The sequence below is a fragment of the Tubulanus polymorphus genome, chromosome 2, assembly GCF_964204645.1.
Source record: "Tubulanus polymorphus chromosome 2, tnTubPoly1.2, whole genome shotgun sequence".
NCBI lineage: Eukaryota > Metazoa > Nemertea > Palaeonemertea > Tubulaniformes > Tubulanidae > Tubulanus > Tubulanus polymorphus.
The window spans coordinates 10753180-10777447 of NC_134026.1; the positions used below are offsets into that span (position 1 = coordinate 10753180).

The window sequence follows — 24268 nt, forward strand, 5'->3', positions numbered from 1 at the left end:
AATTCCGGATGATTGAAATTAGGAAATGAACACCAGAGAAAACATCAAATCGCTATCGGTCTATCTGAAGTTTTAGTTATAACAAGATATCAATCCAACGACATCCACCGAACACAAAAAAACAGGAGCTACATCAGCAGTTATGGGTTTATATTTGACTCTAGGGTTAAACTGTAACAAAAGAAATTAGAACTAATTTCAAATCTGAACCCAGCTCCGCATGTGAGTAAAATGTTTCAAAACTCTAAAAGTAGAAAAAAATTTCCTAGTCCAAGTATAAGTTCTTTTCAAACTCCAAATCGACAAGCATGCAACTAGTCCTGTCTTCGAAGCGTCTAGCCTCCTGGTTCCACAGTTTGCTTTCAAAATTTCAATTTTTGTCTTCTGACTGTTTGAATGTACAAACCGAAATCCTTATGATAAATTTACGACGCTGGTTCATGCCCCGACTTAAAGTACGCTTTAATTGCCAAAATTTGAATGAAATCAGTTGGTAGGTGAATTCACGTGTAATCCAGTTCAATCTATTTATACAAGTACGCATTGCCATACATAGAGCCAATTTTTACACCGCTATCAAATGTAGTAAATATCAGTCTTAAAAGGGCGCCTGCCATCAATACTGATGGCTTCAAAACACACCCACGGCAAATCATAGTCTTTAAAGTATATATCAGGTATATATCGCACGTATAGAAATCTAGACCGTTTTTGAATGAAATATCTTTATGAACAATACGAAATGACTTCTCAACGAGTACTTATAAATTGAATAAATCAACGCAGGCAAACGAATACACGGAAAAGAAAAGGCTTTTATTATGTGTAAAGATAATTGACTGATAGGGTTTATTTGGTTCTTATGGCAAAACTGGTTTGATTGTGTGAAAGTGAACAAAACTCTCTTTCATTGCCATGGTTGAAGGAATCATAACCTTTTGTTTTATATCGGTGATCAATTTTCAAACAAACTGTTGGCATTGAATGAATTGTGAAGGGGAGAATTACTGTGGGAATTAGGAATTTAACATCACTATACGCAATGCCGATAATAACTGCATTTCCTTCGTTGTTACAATTATAAATATTGTCGTCATTGTAAGTGGAGCAAAAAATCTCATGTACGTGGAAGTGGCCTTTTAAAGCCTGTAGGCTTCCCAGGGCCTGCATAGCGTATAATGTGCATATATTGGTAACAGGTAAACATTCCCTCAGTAAAAATGCCCCAAATCCAGTTTTTAAGCAATCAAATTAGAGTTATTGGGTGGTACCTAGCAAACTTGAATGAACTGATAATTATCGTCTCCACCACGGAGGTTCAGGGTTTGAATTTCAGAATTTGTCCTCCACAGCAAGTTGCTTTCAGAAATGCTGTGGATGGCAGAAACGATCCATAGCAAGTCTAGCTCTCACCACAGCAAGTGCCTATCTTGAAAACAATACCCCGTTAAATATGTATTCCATGAAAATTGAAAACTAATTCTATATGAGAGTCAATGTTATTTGATTACTTGACTTAAACATTTAAATATATATAAAAAATATATAAAATAAATTATAATACTGTCAACAATATTTGTAAAAATTAAACACTAAAATGAAATCATTAGAGTTGGGTCAGTTCATAATGATATGTGATTAAAATTGAATAATTGATTACTAAATTATTGAAAGAACTTATAACATAGTTATATTCTAATAATCTATAATTTCTCAAAGATACGTCAATGGCTATGTACAAATACATCATCGGCAAAAGCCGTCGATTGCCGTCGTGAAATTCGAACCCTGAGGTTATATTTTGCGGATGTTCATCTGTCTGTTTGTCGGTATGTAAGCAGAATTTTGTCCAAAATAACGCAAAAAGTAATAAATCGATTTCCCCACACATCAGCAAGTGCTCTTAAAATCAAGATAGATTCCTCTTTGAATGAAAATAATTCGTTTTCAGTGACCACTCATAATTCACCAGGACCTAGTTCCATAGTTGTGAATTAGAGTTAACTCTGAGTTAAAGTTAGTTCATTTTCAATGACTTAACTCAGAGTTAAATCTTAACTCGGAACTGTGGAACTGGACCCAGTAGTTTAATTCTACCATAGAACTCAGTTTATATGATTGTAAATGATTGAATTCAATCAATCAACTCGTAGAATCAAGGCCTAGGGATATTTACTCATGGTTCCCTCAGTTTCATATATCATCATGCTGCAGTCAACCTTTTAGTGGTTGCTGGTTGGTTTGCAAGGGAAATTGCTGAAGAAAATTGCCCTTGTAGATGTAGATGAATTTCCCATATATTTCCAAACTGGGAATTAGTGTTTCAAAATCCCCTAGTTTTTCACAATTTCCCAGTTCTGTCATCCTCGCTTGCCAGGGGTCCGGTATCACTCCCGAACTCGCTTCCACCAGCCCCCTTGCCTCACGAAGCGTGATTTTACTACTGGCGCTGTTGCGCATGACGTCATATATGGATTTGCGAAATACATACTTGTTCGGTAAAACGTTTGCTGATTGGTCCATTTAACGGGAAAACCAACAGAAGCCTATTGTTGTTTGTTACAAGCGCAGTGATTGGTAAAACCGTATTCTGGTTGGCTAGTAACGATTCCAACGACTCGTGAGGTCAAGGGGTTCGGGGAACAGCTTTAGCGTAGTGGGTTCAAATCTCTTAACTGGTGAAGATGCTGTTCTGTGGGAACCATGTTACCTACATTTGTATATATTATATTGTACGTAATATTTTCTGGTAAAAATTAATAAAATACAATGTATTGTATTATATTGAATTAACCCTCTTGTTATCGATTTTTAAGCAAATTTTTTAGCACAGTACCTCAGCAAAATTAGTCGTTTCAGTGCTCACTGAAGTTAGCATTTTAGTATTCTACACAACTATACACGCTTGTGCAGGATCGATCAGTGGCATTGGAACTGCAGCGACGAAAGCCGCGGCAATAATTACAGAATGACGTTTTTCTTTCTATATCAGTACTATGTTTTTGACGAAATTGAAGTAAATTTGTCGCGCAATATTAGAACCTGTCAAAAATCGGCCATTGGCCACGGCAATCAAAATTTGCTTCGAAAGCGCCTGTCAATGTACCTAATGCATAAGGAGCAAGAGAGTAAAATAGATCTTACTACAGTTGTGCATTTTGCAACTTTTGTGACTTTATATTGATTAGAACAATGCATACCAAACACAGACCTGCCAAAGGTGCACGCACAGGAGTACATTTTGCGTTGCGCTAAGTTCATACGTATTTAGCAAAGAGTATAGGCGCACCCGCACGCTAGCCGAAAAATGCGCTCAGCAAAGGGAGCTGTGGCAAGTGTGCATGCATCATACAACCATATCTACTGCCTGTTGCCACTCTGGGGTTCAATTTTTTCACCTTTAGGGGCACTGAAGTTGCTATGCTTTATATTGTCATTTTGTTCATACATGTCACCTAAGACATGTCTTTCTCTCAGAAATCATAAATACGATATACAAAAATAACTATAAGATTTTCTTATTTAGTCCAAAGATCTTACATTATCGAATGTCTGAAATCTTGTTACACCACTTAGATTATCATTGTTGTCAGTTGCTAGGCAATGACATCCAAAAAACTGCAGAAATGCATCAAAAACTGTATAAGTGGGTGTCTGAAGTTCTGACTTCACAATTGGTATAGAATTACCTTAAGGTGATAGGAAAAAGTTAATCTAAAGGCACAACCGAGATGACCCCTACATTTGAAAAATGGCAGCTTTTCAAAATGGCCATAACTGCCACTACTGAAAATCACATTTCCAACCATGATTTTGCAACAAAGTAACCTAGGCTAGTAAAAACAACGCCTGTACCTACTAAATCATGGTTAAACTATCAGATAAAACCCTATTCAGATATCACCAACAATTTGGCCAATTTCAATATGGCTGCCACAGCCATTACTGAAAATCACTTTAAACCATAACTTTCCAACCAAGTTACAAATCAAAAATCAAATCAAATCTGTTTTTTACACACTGAATGAAATATTCATTTCACTAGTGCTATGCTAGCTAACCCTCAGGCAATAGAAATATTTAACAAAGGAATATCAACTTATGAAAAAAATGGTAAAGCCTTAAGAAATTTCTTCTTGCAGAACTTATCTGATCAAAAGTGGCCAACAGGTAGCCAACTATGATATGGTATCCAAACTAGAGTCTGTTCAAGTGTGCTCCAAATTTGGTATTATAACCCCTAGCCTTTAACTCTATTCATGGATCAGTTATCTCTCCCTGGGGAGAAGTAATATCCGAGCAGCTGCTAGGCGCTCAGGAGTCATCTATCTGGCCAAGTACCCATTTACCCCTGGGTGGAGAGAGGTGATGAGGATCAGTGTCTTGCTCAAGGACACTACGGTAATGTATGGGGTTCGAACCCACGACCTAGCTTCCCAGAGTCGAACGCTCTATCCACTCGCTCACACCGCTCGCACGTTAAGAAAAGAAATGTCCTAAAGTGTACAATTAATCTCATTTTCCTATTTTTGTCTTTGAAATTGTATTATTCTACCACCACCTGCACTAGCATAGGGAAGACAAAATTCTCGTAAAAACAATGCTGATATCGTAGATGTTGTCTGTTGTATATCGAGTATAGGTTGTATAAAAAAATCAATCTTCCTTGTGAGAGCTTATTAAAGGAATTGAAAGTATATTGATTTGATGTAATTAAATAACCCGGTACTGTACATTATTGTAAGAAAGTCTTAATTACATGATCATACATAATTTACGTATTTGAGGTATTCCAGAGTTAGTAGATCTTCAGCCAGACATTTTAACCCTACAGACCAGGCAACCTGATATCTCTAATCGTAGCTGTTTTCACAAAATATCAGATTCTGATTTTGAGAATATTTTGATATTCTAACCACGAGGCGCAGATCCAGGGGAGGTGCTTTAGGTGCAAGAGCACCCTAAAAAGGCTCGGAATGCATGAAAATGAGACTACTTTAACAAGATTTTCTAGAGAATGACCAGCAGAGCACCCCACATGCAAAATCCTAGATCTGCCCCTGAACTAGCCTTATAGTTCTTAAAAACAAGTGAAATTAGGCTACTCCCAAATATGTAGGCCTAGTCGTAGTCAGGTCTGACCCCACCATTACAATTGATTATGGAGTAGGACATTTAATGGTCTCCCACGTATATCTGACCATTTCAATATGCAATGCGCCCTGGTAAACATATATCGAAACCAATTACCTTGGAACTCATCCAATCATCAAACATCTCATGAGCTACAATTTTGCAATTGATTGAGGTGTATGGCTACATATGTATATGGAAACACAATCTGATTCCAATAGGCCTATATACTATATGGGTGCTAGGGCTATGACCCAAGTGGGCAAAAAGCTGCTAACTTAAGGACATTAGGATGTTTCCAATTTCTAGGTGCCATGCTGTGTTGGTCCATACGTTCCCATTGTTGCAATAATTATACCGAACTTTCGTGCAATAAATGACAAAATAAATCTCCTGATATCTATATACGGAAACAAACAACTAAATCAGAGGATAGGCCTATGTAAAGCGCTATTTCAAAAATGTATGCATGGCACTATTTTAAGCGCGGACTATGTGAAGCGCTATTTCAAAAATGAATGCGTGGCACTGTATTAAGCGCGGGCTATTTAAAAAATGTATGCGTGGCACCATTTTAAGCGCGGACTATTATTTCGGCAATATGTAATTAACCAAGTAACAAAAATTCACCATATACGAACTCAACATTCTATGTTTCATATTTAAGCAACTGTTTCAGACACGTACGTGGCGTTAAACGGACGTAATCGTTTGATGTGACGTGTACTATGTACTGTCGTCCTAAAAATATTTAGATAAAATTCGAATGGGTGACTAAATATTGAAAGTTTTCGCAACCTCTTCCAAAGTAGGGCCACGGAAGCTAACTCACTGGTACGGTCAACTACCGGTAGGGGTCCAGGCAAGCCATGCCCACTTGGGAAGGAGTTTCGAATGCTCAACAATCTAACCATTTCAATATTCAATGCCCCCTGGTGACCATATGCAAAACCCAATGAACTTGAAACTCACCACAATCATAGAACATATCATGAGTTACAACTTTGCAATTGATCATGGTAACAAAATATGCTTAGGTAACAATAGAATAAGGAAATACTTAGTTATTCTTACTATTCAACACCCCCAAGTGACCATATAGAATAACCAATGTCCTTAAAACTCACCACAACCATAGAACATGTCATGAGCTACAACTTTGCAATTGATTGTGGTAACAAAATATGCATAGGTACAAATATGATATAGAAATACTAAGTTATCGTATTAACGCCCCCTGGTGGCCATATACACTAGGGGTCCAGGGACACCATGCCCACATGGACAGTGGTTTAAAATGCTCGACAATCTAACAATTTCAATATTCAACGCCCCCTATGATTTTATAATTTATTGTGATAACAAAATATGCCTCGTTACCAAATTAATATGGAAATACTAAGTTATTCTACTATTCAACACCCCTTGGTGACCATTTGCAAAACCCAATGACCTTGAAACTCACCACAATCATAGAACATGACATGGCCTACAACTTTGCAATTGATAAGGGTAACAAAATATCCCTAGGTACCAATCTAATAAGGAAATAATTCTAATAATTATAAGTAATTCTACTATTCAACGCCCCTGGTGACCATATAGAATAACTAATTTCCTTGAAACTCACCACAATCATAGACGATGTCATGAGCTACAACTTTGCAATTGATTGTGGTAACAAAATATGCGTAGGTACAAATATAATAAAGAAATACTAAGTTATTGTATTATTCAATGCCCCCTGGTGGCCATATACAAAAAGCAATGACCTTGAAACTCACCTAAATCATAGAACATGTATTGAGCTACAACTTTCCAATTGATTGTGGTAACACAATATGCTTCGGTATCAATATAATGTGGAAAAACATTTTCCCACCTATGAATGAGTACTGATGACAGCAAGATGGCCGCCAATTGCGCCATAATTGGCTGATCCAAAATACCTGTCTCAGGCATTAAACATCCCTTTCCAAAGAATACCCACCACAAATTGCAATGAGAAATGGCTAACCAGTAGGAAACTACAGGACTCAGAATCAGGGCCATAATTGACATTTTTGGGCACTAAAAAGGTCATGGGACGGCCGTCTTGAGTCCGATCGACCCAATTTTTCTTAAGCTGATGGGCCCTTGCAGGATTCAAATACATATGAAAGATAAAGGTAATTGATAAAAGCGTCTTCAAAATTTCCCTCATAAAGTTCAAAAATGTGTAAAAAGTGCTGATTTTGGCGAGCAACAATGGCTGCCAGTCGGCCATCTTGATTCTGACATGGCCAGTTTTTGGGCTGAAGATGTGTCTAGGGTACATACATGTGTAACCCAAATATCAAGATATTAGATTGAAGCGTCTTCAAAACTTCCCAAAATAACTGGATTCCGTCTACGGACGGACGAACGAACGGACGAAAAGTGAATGTAATAGCTGGCTGGGACTTAAGTCCCAAGTGGGCTAAAATCGGCGTATGTAGGTGGATCATTTCAAACCCTGGATTTAATAACTAAAATATTGACCTCAATTGATACCCTGAGCGAAACAATAGTTCGCTGCTAAGTATTTTCAAGCCAATTAAATTCACTTGTAGAGATGACCCCCCCCCCCAATCAAGGTCATTGCAATTTCATATGCGAGAGCTAATAAAACTTCCTGCCAAAAACAATTTTACCAAGAACTTAAACTAAGTTGACCATCCACGGAGCTTTCGAAATTGAACGGGTTAACACTATTTCAAATGACTCCAAATTCAATGACTTTTGGATCCATCCTTTTTTCATTCACTCAAGAAGTCACACCCAAACATCTACCACCAATGTTTTATGGCATAAATACATACTCATAGCGGTGCTACATTTCCAATCAGTTTTTTCAGTAATTTTCTTGTTTAGAATTAGACAGTACACGCATAGAATCCACTCGTTCAGAGAGACTGTTTTATTTCTGTCAGAATCAATTTTCTATCATCTAGAAGCTGTCACCTCTTGAAGTCAAATTTGATAGGAGAAACATTTCATAAAGTTTATACTATTTCTTTTCCACCTTTTTTGGTTCATCAACGAAAAATGTGGAAAAGGAACAACAAGGATACTCCATAGAATAACAATCGGGTTTTCTGCCAAGTAGCAGGTATTCCAAAATGGTTCTTAAAAGAAAATGAAATCATCTTGAGCACATGCATATTTGATCAATTTTAGAAAATGTGAAACTTACCACTTATTCATATTTAATAAAGATGATTGTCTCTTAGGTAGACTAATTATCACTCGTTTAGGTGAGGTAGGTCGTTTGTTTTCTAGACGCAAACAAGGACGTATAGCTGGTTTCTCAGCTTGCACTGGATGTGGCAGTGGTTGTTTCACCAGTTCTTGTTTCGGTGTTGGGATACTTGGTTGGACCCATGGTTCAGCTGGAGGGGCAACAACTGGGATAACAGGTTTTTCTTTGGGTGGGGATGGCTTCACCTCATCCTGCCAAACTTTCATGGGTTCCAAAGGTGGTTTTGACTTCTTGCCAATTTTTAGTCCTACAAAAATATCATCCCATATTTACTAGTTGGCGCGAATTGTTCATCCTGATTTCAGCCGTTAAGAATTTTCTTACCTGGAACTGGTTGTTTTGGAGCAGGTTTTTTCACAATTACCTCTGAAAAAATAATGATCATCAAAATTTATGGGGGTCCTCATCTGCTGATGACCTGGAAACTCTTCATAATAATAGAACATGTCACGAGCTGCAATTTTGCAATTGTTTGTGGTAGCAAAATATGCATAGGTACCAATAATATATGAAAATACTAAGTTATTAGGCTATTTAATGCCCCCTGGTGACCATATTCAAAAACCAATGACCTCGAAACTCAAAGACAATAATGCAATATGTTATACGCTACAACTTTGCACTTGATCTTGGTTAAAAACTATCCATAGGTACCAATATAAATAGGCAAATTGTATATAATTCAATATACAACTCCCCTCAAGGGATTCGAACTCACTAAGCTAAAGCCAATCCTCAAAGCTTCTTCAAAACATACCAAAATTACTGGATTCCATCCACAGACGAATGGACAGATGGATGAAAAGTGAATGCAAACCCGCTGGGACCTTAAGTCCGAAGTGGGCTAAAAATGATTGAACCGAAGCTGGTAATCAGTTGTATTAATCAGTATGACTCTCCTAACAATCAAGTATTGACAAAGTGATTTCTCTGGAAATGATTTTGCTGTTTTTGCGCCTCTCGGCACCGGTATCCATTCGCACTATTAAGTGATGTAGTCATTTGCATATTTATTGACTTTGTAAATGAATAAATATCAATGACTTTATGACAATGATAAACACTTAAATGATTGTGATCGACTATCATCATCATTCGGTGTGATATAGGCCTAAATGATGTGAAACGGATCTAACAAACGATCGGATATTACGAACTTTTTGTTTTTCCCCCAGCGGTTCGTTAGAACCAGGTTCCGCTGTATATACAAGGGATAAGCATTTAAACAGGTTTAATAATCAAGGAGGATTAACCGAAGTTGACTATACAAAACTATCCATATGCATTAATGCATCCTCCCTTGGCAGGGATCGAAACCTGATAGCATCAAGACTTACTGGCCAAATAGCCCCAGCAGCTCAGGGTAAAAGTATATGATATCAACTACACACCAATGATTTCCTCAACGTGCCCCGACTCTTCAGCTTCAGCCTGTGATTCCACATCATCAGAAAGTGACATCTGTGATAGTTGTTCATCGGAAATAACGATCTCATCTAGGTCAACTCCTAGGTCATCATCTTGCTCTGAACAGCGCGATGATGGAGGCTTTGGTGAAGATGTATGTGAGTGAAGCTCAACAGGACGAACAAAATTACAGAAGTGCACAACTCTTCCACGCACCAACTAAGAAAAAAAAATAAATATAACTTTTGTGTATCAGTTCCTGTATATGGCTCAGCACTAAGTTTTAATAGGCTATAAGGTGGTCCATGAAGTAGATTAACATTTAATGAAGAATAATACCAGGAAGATATCAAAATTTAGTGAATATCAAATAATTGTCACATCGTATATTTCTTGAAGCATAGTTTAAATCATCAAAGCTACAGAGTGGACTGTTTAGCAAGAAATAGGGAAAACTTCATTTCTTTAATAGGGATAACAAACACATTGTGAAACCCATATGATGTAAATATTCTATAATAGTCTAGCACACAGAAATTATTAGAAATCATTGAAATAAGACAAGACATTGAAGTATTACCACAAACAAATCCATGGAACTTTCAATTTCTTTTGAAATATGCATGCAAAATCTCTATCTTAGCATTTATCCATCATGAAAATGTGTAATTTCAAATAATCATAATAAATCTAGCTTGGGGTCTAGGGACACCATGCTCACTTGGGAATTGGCCTGAAATGCTTAACAATTTCAATACCCCTGGTGAACAAATACAGTAAACAATGACCTTGAATAAGATAAAAATCCACTATCTACAAATTTAAAGAATTCAAAAACAAGAAATTTATTTATTCGGACAATCTAAAATATATAAAATCCACGACGTTTCGATCTCACCCTAGAGATCATCGTCCGGTGTGACCTTGAAACCCATCAAAATCAGAATTTGTCATGAGCCACATTATTCCACTGTTCACACTCCCCTGGTTAAGATGTACTGAAAATAATGACCTTGGAACTCAACACAATCATGAAATGTCATGAGCTACAACTTTCAATCGATTATGGTCACAAACTATGGATAGGTACACAGATTGTATAATTAGGGTTTCTGCTGCGTCGGCAGAAACCCTATTGGATTCCTGCTGATTATTATTTTAACATATTTTCCACTGAGTTTCGTCACATAAAAATCATCTTTTATTAGAGTTGACTACTAACAACTTTGAAATGAAATGTTAAACTGATAATAATATAACAGTCTCTTTCTGCGCGTAGTTTCTATGGATGTACTGTGCTTCCTATTTTAAACTCGAAGTTACTTAAAGATAACACCGGTGGAAATAGCAATCATCAATCATGGCACGCATACTGGCGCGAATCTGAAAGTTTGTGACGTTATTTCATAAATAAATAAAGAAGGAAGGCTCCGAGAATATCCAAATCACAGGTTACTGTGAATAACTGGGGTTGGACCATTCACAAGTTAAAAATGTACTTCCTTGTTAGTGAAGTAAGTTTATTCATACTGTTATTAAAAGCAGTCTAAAAATCAACAGCGGTTTATTTATTTATTGTACCGGTACGCGTTTTCTTAATCGAATTGAATTGGTCTCGTCCAAAAGGCAGGTTATACTAGTTAGCGTCAGAAAATGTCAGCCTCGGTGATACTTTGTTATCGCTGATATTAAACAGTCTAAAGTCAGTTTATACATCACATACATAACAAATTGGAGGTCCCTTGTACATGTTCATCACATCATGACGCAGCGGCGATGGTAATGTCATAGAAGAACAAAGTCAGGTGAACATACCTACCCACTGCACCGATAAAGAATGATTGCTAGCAAGAGACCAGTGACAGTCTGTAATGGGGAGTGATGGTACCGTTCGTGATTATGTTTTTATAATGGTTATTGGACGTCAATTTCATATGTGAATTGCAGTCCCCATCTGATCGCTTGACTTGTCACTGACATAATAACCGAATATGCGCTTAAACTGTCACTAGGGAATGGTAAAAACACTGTAGCTTCGTTCTTCTCGATGTTATTTCCCCCAAAACCTGGCACATGAGTACTTTGCGCGTAGTAGCACATGCGCGTAGTAGCACATGTGGGTCAACATATCCATGTTGTGAGCTGACCCCTAGGTGGCACTCTTTCAAAAAAACGGAATGTAACGAACTGATTTCGGGTGAAATCTTTGCTCGCATCCCTGAACGACATTCTATCCAGAATGGCAGAAACCCGTTATCGCTGCTTGCAGCTATATTTCAATGTTTAACTTACCCATATGAAATGTATCTTATGAAATTGCTAATACGGTACAGCCTAGGTAAAACTTCCAATGTGGATAAGACCAAGTATTATGGTGCATCCGCAAAGCTAACACTAGAAAGCAATTTTCTAAGAGGACATCGTACCTACATGTCATGAGAAATAGGTTCATGTATAACTTGAAGCCTAATAATTGTCAGTTTCCGGGGAGTGCGTTGCTACGTGTATCCAAATGCTCATACATGCGACGGGGGAGATTTTCCAGATCTTACTTTTTCAAGTAACTAGGTATCTCATCATTCATACCTTACATCACTGAATGTCTCTTAAAAGCAGATAAAAGCAGCGACAATAAAACTCATAGAAAGTGAAAATAAATTGCCTATGGGCAAAGTGTGGTTTACCTTGAAAGCTAAGAGGTTGTTTGGAATAAGAGCATTGCTTGAAAAATCTTTTTAATTCGTGACTTCAAAGTTCCACAAGTTTATATTGTATTTTATCTTTCTTAAAGAATCATTTTGTAGTCAAATAAGATATACATATGTGCATGCTTTTACGTTACCAGCTTTAATATAGTTACTATGAGAATGAATGGTAGCTTATTGGAACACTGCCGGTTTCCTGGAAAACTTAAATAAGGCCACATGTCAAGGCATGTTTTCACACAATGCACACTTGAATTCAAACACACGTAGCTCATACGTTGGCAGTAGGGGGTCGGTCGGTCGGCCGTTTTTATAAAAAATAAAATTTATTTCAAAGAATCCCAGAAAAAAGTTTTCACTTGGTACCTTTGAAGTTGGGTCGGTCGGGTTACGGCAAACAGACCATTAATATGGGATGGCCTAGAATTCATATGATGTCACATATCACAGGGTGGCTGAATAATGGGCCTTGGAAACCTCTTCCAATGTTGGCCGCGGAAGTTAAAATACTGGAACAGAAGAAATCGGCGATTAGATCGTTTTAAATCCTGGAATTTATGACTACAATATTCAGACCTTGACCTATACTTGTAGTTTGCTGCTTAATATTTTCAGGTCACAAGAAATTACAATGTATTACCAATTCTATCAAACAGAAAACACAGCACTCATCTTCTGCTATGATTATTCAGCCTATTTTCATGTCAAACGTGCACGCGTTACAGCATCACCTTTAGTAGTACGAGCTTGTGTGTGTGTTGTGTAGCACTCTGCGCGCACATGGAGGCCTCATGTAAGTGAATGTTCGCTTACACTTCAATGTCAATCAAAACAATCACTGGGTATTAAAATAAAACAATACCTATGGCGGATGTGTGAAATAATTACATCCAGCAATGAGCATTTGAAATTTGCACGTATACGGCACCTAGTCCAATGAAACGTACGCCATTCTATGGCTTTCCCATAATTATTTTAGTAGCGCCGGAATTCCCCGTATATCCCAAAAACAGCCAATCCCATTCGCTCGTTGAGACGACGCCCCCAATCGAGGTCATTGCAATTTTATATGCGAGAGCTAAGAATTTTCCCGCCAAAAATAGTTTTTCGCAGAATTTTAACTCATCGATTATACCTTGTTTAAGCTGAGAACCAATGCAACAAATGATCACATAAAAAAACGTACCACAATTTTACATGAATTGGCTCAATGCCAACATCATATCGCTGACAAAGGTAAACCAAAATGGTTGTATCTTAACATATTCAAACTTCTCTTCAGAAATCTCTTCTAAAATATTACAATATTAGATGTTTTAATCATAATTAAACAATACATAAGTCCATATGGCGTTTGTAATAACAAGATATTTGTCAGCTCAAACAAAATCATGACTTTTAACAGCATCAACAAAATATCTTTTTATTTATCTTTATTTTTTAATTTGGAACCGAGGCCTAAGTGTTCAACCCAAACACATTAACAAAACTGTCTTTGTTGCTTATATGATCATTGATTTGTAATGCAGTCACTGGTATAGCGTGTGTAGTGCCAGATGACACACACACACGCACGCACGCACACACGCACGCACCACCACGCGCGCGCACGCACCACCACGCGCGCGCGCACGCACCACCACACAAGCGTGCGCACATGCACACGCACACGCACACACAGCAGCAACTGCAGTGTCCGCCTACAATGCTTCGAGAAAATGAAACGCTCCTTTACAGTTCATCAATTAGCGAACAATAGTGTTGTCGTTTATACCATCACTCACTGTTTGAATAGTCAATTGACAATGTCGTCTATCCTGAGAGTCGGCTATCATCAGTTTCATCTGAGACCAACAGAGGGGAATGTCCCCCTAGTAAGGCGAAAGTAGCGCCCGAAAAATTCTAAGTCTTTCACCTTTCATATTTGGTAGTTTCATTCTTTTGGGAATTATTTGGGGGATCACATCCGAGCATTTCTTTATACTGCCATTCACGTTAAAACGCCAAAATTAACCAGGTCGTTGGTGGCGTTATAACAAGATTTGACTGTAGTCATGGCTTTTAAGAGGCGATTTAGGTGCGTCTAGTACACACTCGCATTTAATCACGCTTGGAACAAGCGCATAACAAAGCTGTTACTGCGAGTGAAATAAACTCATTTTAACTGCGATTTATACGCGTTTTATGGGATGTTTTTATCTAGGCTGTTGATATTTTCATCAAAAACCTTTTTTCATCTACGAGTGAGGAATGGCAGTTCAAAAACCTCTCGAATGTGTTAGAGATCACTTCCCGCAGGATATCCATCACAAATTTCAATGAAAAATGGCAAACAAAGGAAAGGACGAAAAGTGAACATAATCACATAGCTGGGACTTACAACAAAAAGCTTTGGGCCTATCAACAAAACCATTCTCTAGTTCCCATAATTACCTTTCCATAGGGAAGGCCTGCATAGTCTTGTCTCTGTAACGAAAAAATATTGGCCTACACATCAAATTATTATTATACATCAAATCACGTTATACAATCAATCAAATGTACTACATCTTAGCTGGTAATCAAGAATTACAATAAGAATCACATTAGAATCCAAATTCAACACTAATAGGTCAATGACCTGTCTTTCAGTCATAATTAATGTACTGAGGAGAGGAAAAACTTTAAAAATAAGACTCAGTAGGTTGCTTCAGCGTTACAGGATAAAGGGTGCAGACTACTGAGAATCTTCAATCTTCGTAGAGCAGCTGTGTGAACCAGGTGTAGAATGAATACGAGATGAGTAAGGTTAACTATTCTATTAGACGCTGAAGCGTTCGCTACTTAGCCTATGTAGCAGCTACTATACAATAGTAGCAAAAGCTAGTGCGTCAAACAAAATAGTTAACCTACATAGTACCACTCGTCTCGTCTTATGGCAGGGATGAGAACCAGGGATTACGAAAAAAGTGGGACTTTTGATGAAAATTTCTGTTAATTACTGAAATTGCAGCTAAACTGCAACATAGGCACTAAGCTCAAAGTGGGGGTTCCCAGCATGATTTCCTCAACAGCCTTTTTTCAATTCTAGATGGCAGCACGAACTGGTTATTTTTTCACATTTTTTGGTTAGTTTATATTGGCAATACCAGATGGTAGCACATAACGAAAATCTTTGGGCGATGTACCGTAGCATGCTAAAATACTCTTGTGAGCCGAAACATAATGCCAGACACAGCAAACCTTCCACCCCCCCCATCAATTTTTCAATGGACCTGGACAATTTGGAAAACTTGGTTTTTTTAAATTTCTCATCACAAAAAAGCAGGAAACCGCCAAAAAGCGGGAAATTCTCATCCCTGGTATGGAAACATGACCTAATCCTCATTTCCTACTTACACTTGATGGAGCCGTTCTAGGTCGTCGCCGCCTGATACCGATGCGTTCATGCAATGCTGGTGACGCCGTGTGAAGAAACGTGCTGGTGTGCTCGGTACCGCAAGATCGTGCGGCGCAACCATCACCAATCGCGCGTGGACGTCGACACAACAGGTGAGCATGCAAATGGTCATGTCCTAAACAATGCGCGTGCCGGTCTAAAAACCGATAATCGGGATCGGGTTGAAAATGCTTGCTATTTTCAACACGAGATCGCGATAACGCAGAGAATAATCGCCGAACATTCTTATCATCATTGTTATTATTACTTTTATTACTGATATCACCCCTTATAGTTCCTGCGCTGTGAATTCTACGTTTAGGAAATGCATTTGGGTGAGATCTTTTCGACGAGATAATAGACGATCGACTGATTATTCCATTCTTATGAACAGGTGTTGTCACTGGAGTGGTAAGCGGTGTTACTGATTGCTCTATGTCTTTAACGGTTATAGTGGCACTTTTCACGTGGCGTTGAGAGTGTGGTGATGGCGATGTTTGTCTTACAATCCCAGAATCATCTTTTGATCGCGCTGTTCTAAGTGTAGGTCCGGGTGACCGTCTGCTGCGAGGGTTTTTCCTTGTATTTGAAAAACTCATGAAGGGGCCTCCATTAGCTCGCCAACCATCAGCAACCCATGGAATACTCGGATGCAAATTCATTTTCTCATCTAAAAACGAAGACTGAACATTGTTAGAAGGAATATGCATGTAGAATTTCTTTTGGATCCCCAAGCTCTATAGGCCTTTGATGGACACCTATAGATAGTCAGGGATATTTCGAGTATTAAGTACGGTAGGGCTACATGCCACGGGGGTTTCAGGCCCACCCCCAAAAAAAGGTTTGAAAACTAGGGGTCCAAGGACACCATGTCTACTTGGGCAGTGGTTTCAAATTCTCAACAATTTCACTATTCAATGCCCCTGGTGACCATATACAATAACCAATGACCTTGAAACTCACCACAATCATAGAACATGTCAGCAGCTACAATATTGTAATTGATTAAGATGATAAAAAATGTCTAGTTACCAATTTAATTCGCACATTTACGGCACCAGTCCAATGAAACGTTCGCCATTAATGGCTTTCCCATAATTATTTTAGTAGCCCCGGAATTCCCCGTATATCCCAAAAACAGCCAATCACATTCGCTCATAGAGACTTTGCAATTTATGCGCAAGAGCTAAGAATTTTCCCGCCAAAAACAGTTTTTCGTCGAATTTAAACAAAGTTGACCATGTCATCGACGGAGGTTCGTCATGTCATCAATCACTTCGATTAAGTCGTTTAACCCGAGAACCAATGAAAAAAATTCTCACATAAACAAACGTACCGCGATTTTACATGAATTGGCTCAATGCCAACCTCATACTGCTGACAAAGGTAAACCAACGAGTAAGAATTCTTTTTCAGAAAGGTTGATCACCACAGCCATATCGGCACGGAAAAGTCAAGGGATATCCCGATATGATATCAGGAGGGAAAATTTTAATCTTTTTACAGAATTCCTTCAATTTCTTCTTTCAGAAATAAATTCATTCTTTCTTTTAACAAACTCAGGAAAGCGCAACGAATTTCAGACTAACTGAGCAAGTTACAAGGCTATCTTATGTCAAATAACAGAGAAAACTGGGAAAATGAAGTGCAAGTCGAACCACTAAAACATCGCAACCCGACCACAAAAATTCAAATGAAATTGATTAGAAAATATATTCATTTACAGTAGACTCCGCTTACCTCGGAATTCTTGGGACTGGAAAATTTTTTCTGAGGTATGCGAATTCCGAGGTATATAAGGTCCGCAAATTTGGTCATAAAAAAAATTGTTGCTGACACGTGGGCTCAAATTATCCTTCTTATACTAATCTATGTTGAATAAACATTGTATATGTACCATATCTGCCAGGTTTTTATTGTTATTTCAATCAAAACCTCATATCCCCCGGGAGATTTGACTTGTCATCTTTTATATAAAAACATCGTACTGTAGTACACCAAGTAAAGCCTCCTTCCCAGTTGAGAGAATTTAAAAACACGTGGGTTTGATGTGCAGTGACAAGTCTATAGCTCCGCCTACATCCATTCAATTGACTATTCGTATTAAAGACAGCTGAGAACTAGCGCGACTGGCACGCTTCCAATTCTTACGATCATCAGCATATCTATCGCAATACACGTGGTAACACAGTACAGATGTTGATTCACGTGGCGTCCAAGAACAGGTATTGATTAATCTGTTTCAAGTTGTTATGCAGTAGGCTAGGGGTGCGTTTTTGAAAAAATATTGTCGTGACGATGTTCAGAATTTCCAAGGTACACGATTTTAGGACTCAATTTATAAAAAAATCATTCTGAGGTATGCGATATTCCGACGTATGCAACTCTGAGCTACTCGGAGATTTTCATTTAAGAAATAATTGCATTAAGAAAAATATTTTAGATTTGTTCTGAGCTAAGCAATATTCCGAGGTGTATGACTCCGAGGTATGCGGAGTCTACTGTATTTACAAGAGAATAACATAAGGTACTCGAATTTACATAAGGCTAGTTATAAATGAGTTAAAAGATTTAAGAACTGGGTCAGACCTGTGAATTTGAACTTTGAAGAACAATTGATAGAAGTGACTGAAGTTTGACATTAGCTAGGGGATATCATATATTGATATATATAGTTATGCAATCGCTGCAATAGCCAATAGTAAGAGGATAGCAGAATCATAGAATCGTGAAATAGAATCATAGATATGATGAAAAATGCGATTATCATAACTTAGTTGGTAGAATCGCTACAATCGCAAATAGTAAGAGGATGGCAGAATCATAGAATCGTGTAATAGAATCATAGAAATGATGAAAAATGCGATTATCATAACTTAGTTTTTAGAATCGTAGAATCGCTACAATCGCAAATAATGAGGATCGCAGAATCCTAGAATCGTCAAATAGAATCGTAAGCGACAAAATCGCCGAGAAATCGCCTAGTGTGGTCACTGGCAACCATTGTCGGCCGACAAATTGTCGCCGGCGACAAGATCGCTCAGTATAGCATGCTAGATATTTGGCGACAAGATCGCCGAGGATCGGCAGCAAATCGCCTAGTGTGCGGCTAGTAGCGACGCAACGCTTTGAATTCAATCAAAAACAGCCAATCAGCGCCAGTATAGAAATCATGTGCATTCATAAAATGGTGACCCCCCATAGCCGAAAATGAAATGTGGCCATTTTGTAATCATGTGGCACCACTTCACGACCTGTGATTTATCCTCAATTGTCAGGGTTAGATTTCCACGTGTCGGGGCTCACGTCAACAAAAACCCTGGCCGCACACCCTTCATAATAATGGTTAAAAAGCCCAAGATTTCTTGGGCGGACAGGTTAACACTCATTGCCCTCCAGTCTATATATCTACCAAACAGATGCATTGAATTTTCCCGGCAGGTTTGTTCTATATAATTACCACGCATCTGATTTGTGGACTGAAATTTAGACTGGTGGACGCTGTCCGGCCAAGAAATGGGCAATGTAATATACTATAGATAATGAGGGTTTGCGGCCAGGGTGAGCTCCAGTGGACGGGAATCAAGCCCCGGCAAGCGAGGATGCCTGCGATTCGGTGATAAAAATCGTCTAATGTGCGGTCGCTGACGACGGACGGCGATTTTCATGAAAATCGTCGACGATTTAAATCTTTCTACTGGCGACTAAAAATCGCCTAGTGTGCGCCCGGCTTAACCCTATCAAAACCCTAACCATAAACCCAATATAATGATTTTATTGTTACTTTCATTAGTTAACACTACATACGTACGTATGTACGTACATACATACATACATACATACACACATACATACATAGTTATAATGTTCGGTAAAATAGCGGTAAAATACTTTGCCATATACGGCTAAATATCCACTTCGTTGTAGAAATGATGAAATATGCGATTGTAATATTAACTTAGTTTTTAGAACTGTAGCGAATGTTCGACACCGCACCATTATATTTATGGTGTTTTGATCCAACAACAAACAATAAATTTCATTGGCCGGGCCAGTCGCAATTTCGAGAATTTCAACATCAAGCATCTGTGGGGTCTTCTTTTTCTTCTTCCGTTTACTGTCAGCATCAACTTGTTCTGTTGATGAATATTATACTTATAGCCTACTGTCTGTCACACCTACTCTCCGTGCGACGTTTTGGTCCGTAATTTCGTTAATAATCGGTTTATCTACCTTTATTATGCATCAATTTGTTCAGTGAGGAATTTGCATTCAGAAATAAACAACAATTTTTACTAAAGTTGTTTTTGTTTTCATTTATGAGCGATAGTTTACTCAGCATACGCTCGCGTAATGCTGAAAAATCCGCTCCGCGGACGCTCGGAAACGTTACAGTGACGTCATCACCTGCTCATTAGCATATCAAAATACAGTAGGTGGCGCTACGTGACGGGCCATAAAAGCCGTTTTTCAGCATTACGCGAGCGTATGCTGGGTGAACTATCGCTGATAGATGAAAACACAAACAAATTTATGCCAGTTCATGATTTATTTCTGAATGCAAATTCCTTACTGAACAAATTGATGCATAATATTTACAGATCAACCGATTATTAACGAAATTACGAACCAAAACGTCGCACGAAGAGCATGTGTGACAGACAGTAGTTTTAGTTTTCGTTCGGGTGTAAATTTAAAATTGAGGTATCTAGCTTTGATTTTGAATCCGGAGCTTCATGTGACGAAATATTACCTGAGTTTTAGGACGGAAAAAATCACCCGAGAGATTTATGAAGACTGAATAGACATTTTAATTCAAAGTGTCAAAGTTGCTAGGGAAGCGCAGCGTTAGTTGCTGTAGGCATAGCCCTAAACGTGGAGCATTAACGAGAAAGTGTAAAACAGGGTCACGGCATCGGACATGGCTAGGTCACGATACGTTCGACACCTTTCTCATGACCATGAGATGATTTTCAAAAACAAATTTCTGCGTGTTTATTCTCAGAGAAAAGTCTTATTACTTTTTACCCACGCTATGTCAGATTAAAATACAATACTTGGTTTTAACGTGACTTTAAAACGATGTGTTAAATTGAAAAAATAAATAAATATGTGACGTGCCCCGAGTCGGCGTCAGCCAGCATGTGTTGTCTTCTATGAATTCATTTTCTGAGAAAATCATGGCAGAATGTATGTATTATGCTTTTCTGTGACAATATTCAAATAAATCCAATAGATCTCAGTACGGTAAGGGGGGGCCGACTAAATAAGGCGTTATTCAGTTTTGCTGTGCCACCCTAATTTAAATCAAAATCGATAGAATTTACCCCAAACGAGCATTCAGGAGCGGGACGGGTGTGTTGTGGCGTGTGCACATCTCCCCTAAAATTTGTTTGCCCTTTTTCCGACCCGCTTTTTTTTAATATGTTTTCACAAATTCCTTTCGTCTTGAATTTCCCATAACATCGATTAAAAATAGTTTATAATTGTTTTTCGGCCACTTCTTGTTTGGGGGATGGGTGCGATATCACCATCAATGCCGATATGCGAGATTCAAAATGAGTTATGCAGCACTGTATTTGGCGATCCCAAGTAAAGCCTACCGCACATCGACACTGCGATTGGAGACAACTAGTTGCAAGGCAGTTTTCGGCGCATGAGAGGAACTGGCTGGATACGATCAGTTGCTTGAATGTGTCGATGTGAGCGAGCTTACGATTGGTAAGCGTCGATCTATCTCCAGTTCCAGCCAGTTGCCCATGTTCTACTTTTGAGCAACTGGTTGTACTCAATCGCAGTCATATCCGTCGATGTGCGCGCTCTGGACGTATCGGCCCCACTCCGCGCGGTTCCGCCACCGTGCGGGATTTACGCGAAGCAGCAAACACAAACATGGCCACTCTCTCAATTTTCAATGATAGAAATCGTGTGTGCATTTCAATTATTTCGGCTGTTAGGGTTTTAAGGCACAATATAAGTTGATGATGTGATATGGCGATGTTAATTAATGATAATTTCGCAGTGAAGCTAGTCACGAACGGTGCCGATTGAGTGTACAGCTGCCAAAAACACTGAAATGTGCGTAGTTGCGAAACTATTTGCAGTGAATTGCAGACGAAACATGAAGCTTTGACGGCCGTTTAAAAAAAAATTATACCAATCGCAATTGTAAAATAAAAATGAGATAGAACCTAAGTTAAAATTCTGGCCATTTCTAAAAATGTTATTACTAATTTTTAGTCAGTGCCGAACGTTTAGTTTTCCAACAGTAATGAGGGGTGGTAGGTAGTCATGCAATTCAAGTCATCATTTATTACACGTTACTTCCGTGTTGTTGAAAATCTCGCGAGTCCTGGACCAAACCCCATTGAACAATGTGATCTGTGTGCTGGCCACAAATGCACACAGATCACACTACACTACCCATTACAAACTCCAGTAACCACAGCTTTCATATATCCATCCAAATATTTAGAGTGTCTTTCTTCCTGGATCTCGACGATCGACACGCGCCATGCAGTTGCTGCAACTGACCGGTTGTATAGATTTCGATGTGCGCGGGGTAATCGTTCGGTAGCAACTAGTTGTCTCCAATCGCAGTGCCGATGTGCGCTAGGCTTTAGTGCTTGTGAAATTATGTGCCTTAAGTAGAGGCCTATTGTTTTTACCTTTGTGACGGTTTAAAATTTCACCTTAGTACATGTTGTAGCCATATCCTGATTTAAAAAAATAAATTTTCTTTGTCACTAAAAATAGATTCAAGATTCTCCTGATTTTAGCCTTCGTATGGTGTCTTTGCTGGTGTTTTGAGCAGAAAAGAGGCCCCGAAGGTTCACTTAAAGAAATCTTGATTTTTCACAAGATTCTTGAGAGTTTAAGTGAAATGGAGTTAGACAAGCAGGGCGGATCCAGGGACCACTGTCGAGAGTAGCACAACTTATAAAAAAGGGCATTATGAAACAAAAGGGTATTTTAAAATGAAAAGGGCATTTTGAAATCAAAAAGGGCATTCTGAAATTGAAAATCTGCTTTTTTGCTGCGATTTCCAAGCAGTCCTGACACGAAGTGCTTTAGCAAATTAACTGCATTGAGATGTGGTTTCCAGGTAATAAAGATCAAATCATGAAGAATTGTGTGCTTTTTGTTCAAAATTATCCACCTCATCTTGTAAAAATGTGTCCTTTTCTACTTTGGGCATGAAAAAAGAGCTGCACGAGATTTTCGCGACGGTAGCTGCTGCACGTGCCTACCGCCTGAATCCGCGCCTGACAAGATTGTTCTGTACAAATTCGATTCGATGACCTCGGTGAACTAAATGTGCAACAAACTGAGCGTGTTTCATGGACCTTGACGAATTCGCCAGTGGAACTGGGAAATAAGTCTCCATCACGGTCAATGTAGAAGACAGAGCTGCTCGCATCGAGATTATCATTAATCTGGGGACGATATGCCGTGACGGAAGTGAGTACCAAAATCACCGCCTTATTTTTCTATGAGCATTTTTAAAGTTCATAGTACCGGTACGAGTCTTTTACGCCACATTCAACAGGCATAGCGCACCACGCAACCGGCCTCCAAAAGCACCCGACTCCAGGTGCCGGGTCCGGCCTTGTGTCAAGGGCGTGCTCACCGAATTTTTCTCAGCTTGTAATGATTTCATTCTTCGCCCTATTTTCCTCATTCCGCTTACTTATTCTGAGTTGACGGTTGAATAAGATCGGTTCATTTTTTTTCATCCTTTTCCGATGATGTATACCCCGTGCCTGCCGGTACTTGGCCAGGAAAAATTCCAAAACACACGTCAATAATATTATAATTTTATGAGTGAACGGAATAGGTATGATGAAAAAGTAAAAAAGAGGAAAAAGTAAATAAAAACAAAGTGCGCCATAAAAAAAATAATTGCTTTTCTGTACTAGGCCTAAAGCAAAATGAGAATGAAATAAATTGCCCAAAATCATAAAAGGCAATCTAAGGCAGTCTGTCTAATTCAAAATGTTTTTAAAGGGGCACTATTCTAAAAGAGACATTATTGTTGCTCTATAAATTTAATCGAAAAAGGGCAAATTTCGCCAAAAATCTAAAACAAGGCATAAGCAAATTGAATGTGAAGGCAATTTTAGTGGCATGATACCAATGAATGGCACTCAAACACAAACTCACTCGCTGGGCATTAATACTGGCCCTTTCCCTAAATTGGTGCCTTTTTTCACTGTGCTGTAGTCACTGTATGGCCCTGGATCCGCGCCTGGAACAATCTTGTCCGAACCGACCTTAACAACATGAGACAATTGTAGTTACAAATGGAACTCCATTCAATTCGAA

General features: G+C 38.6%; 1 protein-coding gene across 1 annotated transcript in view; it reads right to left on the reverse strand.

Moving 5' to 3' along the window:
- Positions 1 to 20811, reverse strand: part of LOC141900312 (uncharacterized) — a 33230-nt gene extending 12419 nt beyond the window's left edge. Inside the window, exons 1-6 of the mRNA XM_074787142.1 lie at positions 20697 to 20811; positions 15904 to 16613; positions 14959 to 14991; positions 9805 to 10039; positions 8738 to 8779; positions 8348 to 8660 (exon numbers count right to left, since the gene is read on the reverse strand). Of these exons, the coding sequence (XP_074643243.1) occupies positions 8348 to 8660; positions 8738 to 8779; positions 9805 to 10039; positions 14959 to 14991; positions 15904 to 16605 (1325 nt within the window). The 5' untranslated portion in view covers positions 16606 to 16613; positions 20697 to 20811. The remainder of the gene's footprint in view (positions 1 to 8347; positions 8661 to 8737; positions 8780 to 9804; positions 10040 to 14958; positions 14992 to 15903; positions 16614 to 20696) is intronic.
- Between the last annotated feature and the right edge of the window lie 3457 nt (positions 20812 to 24268).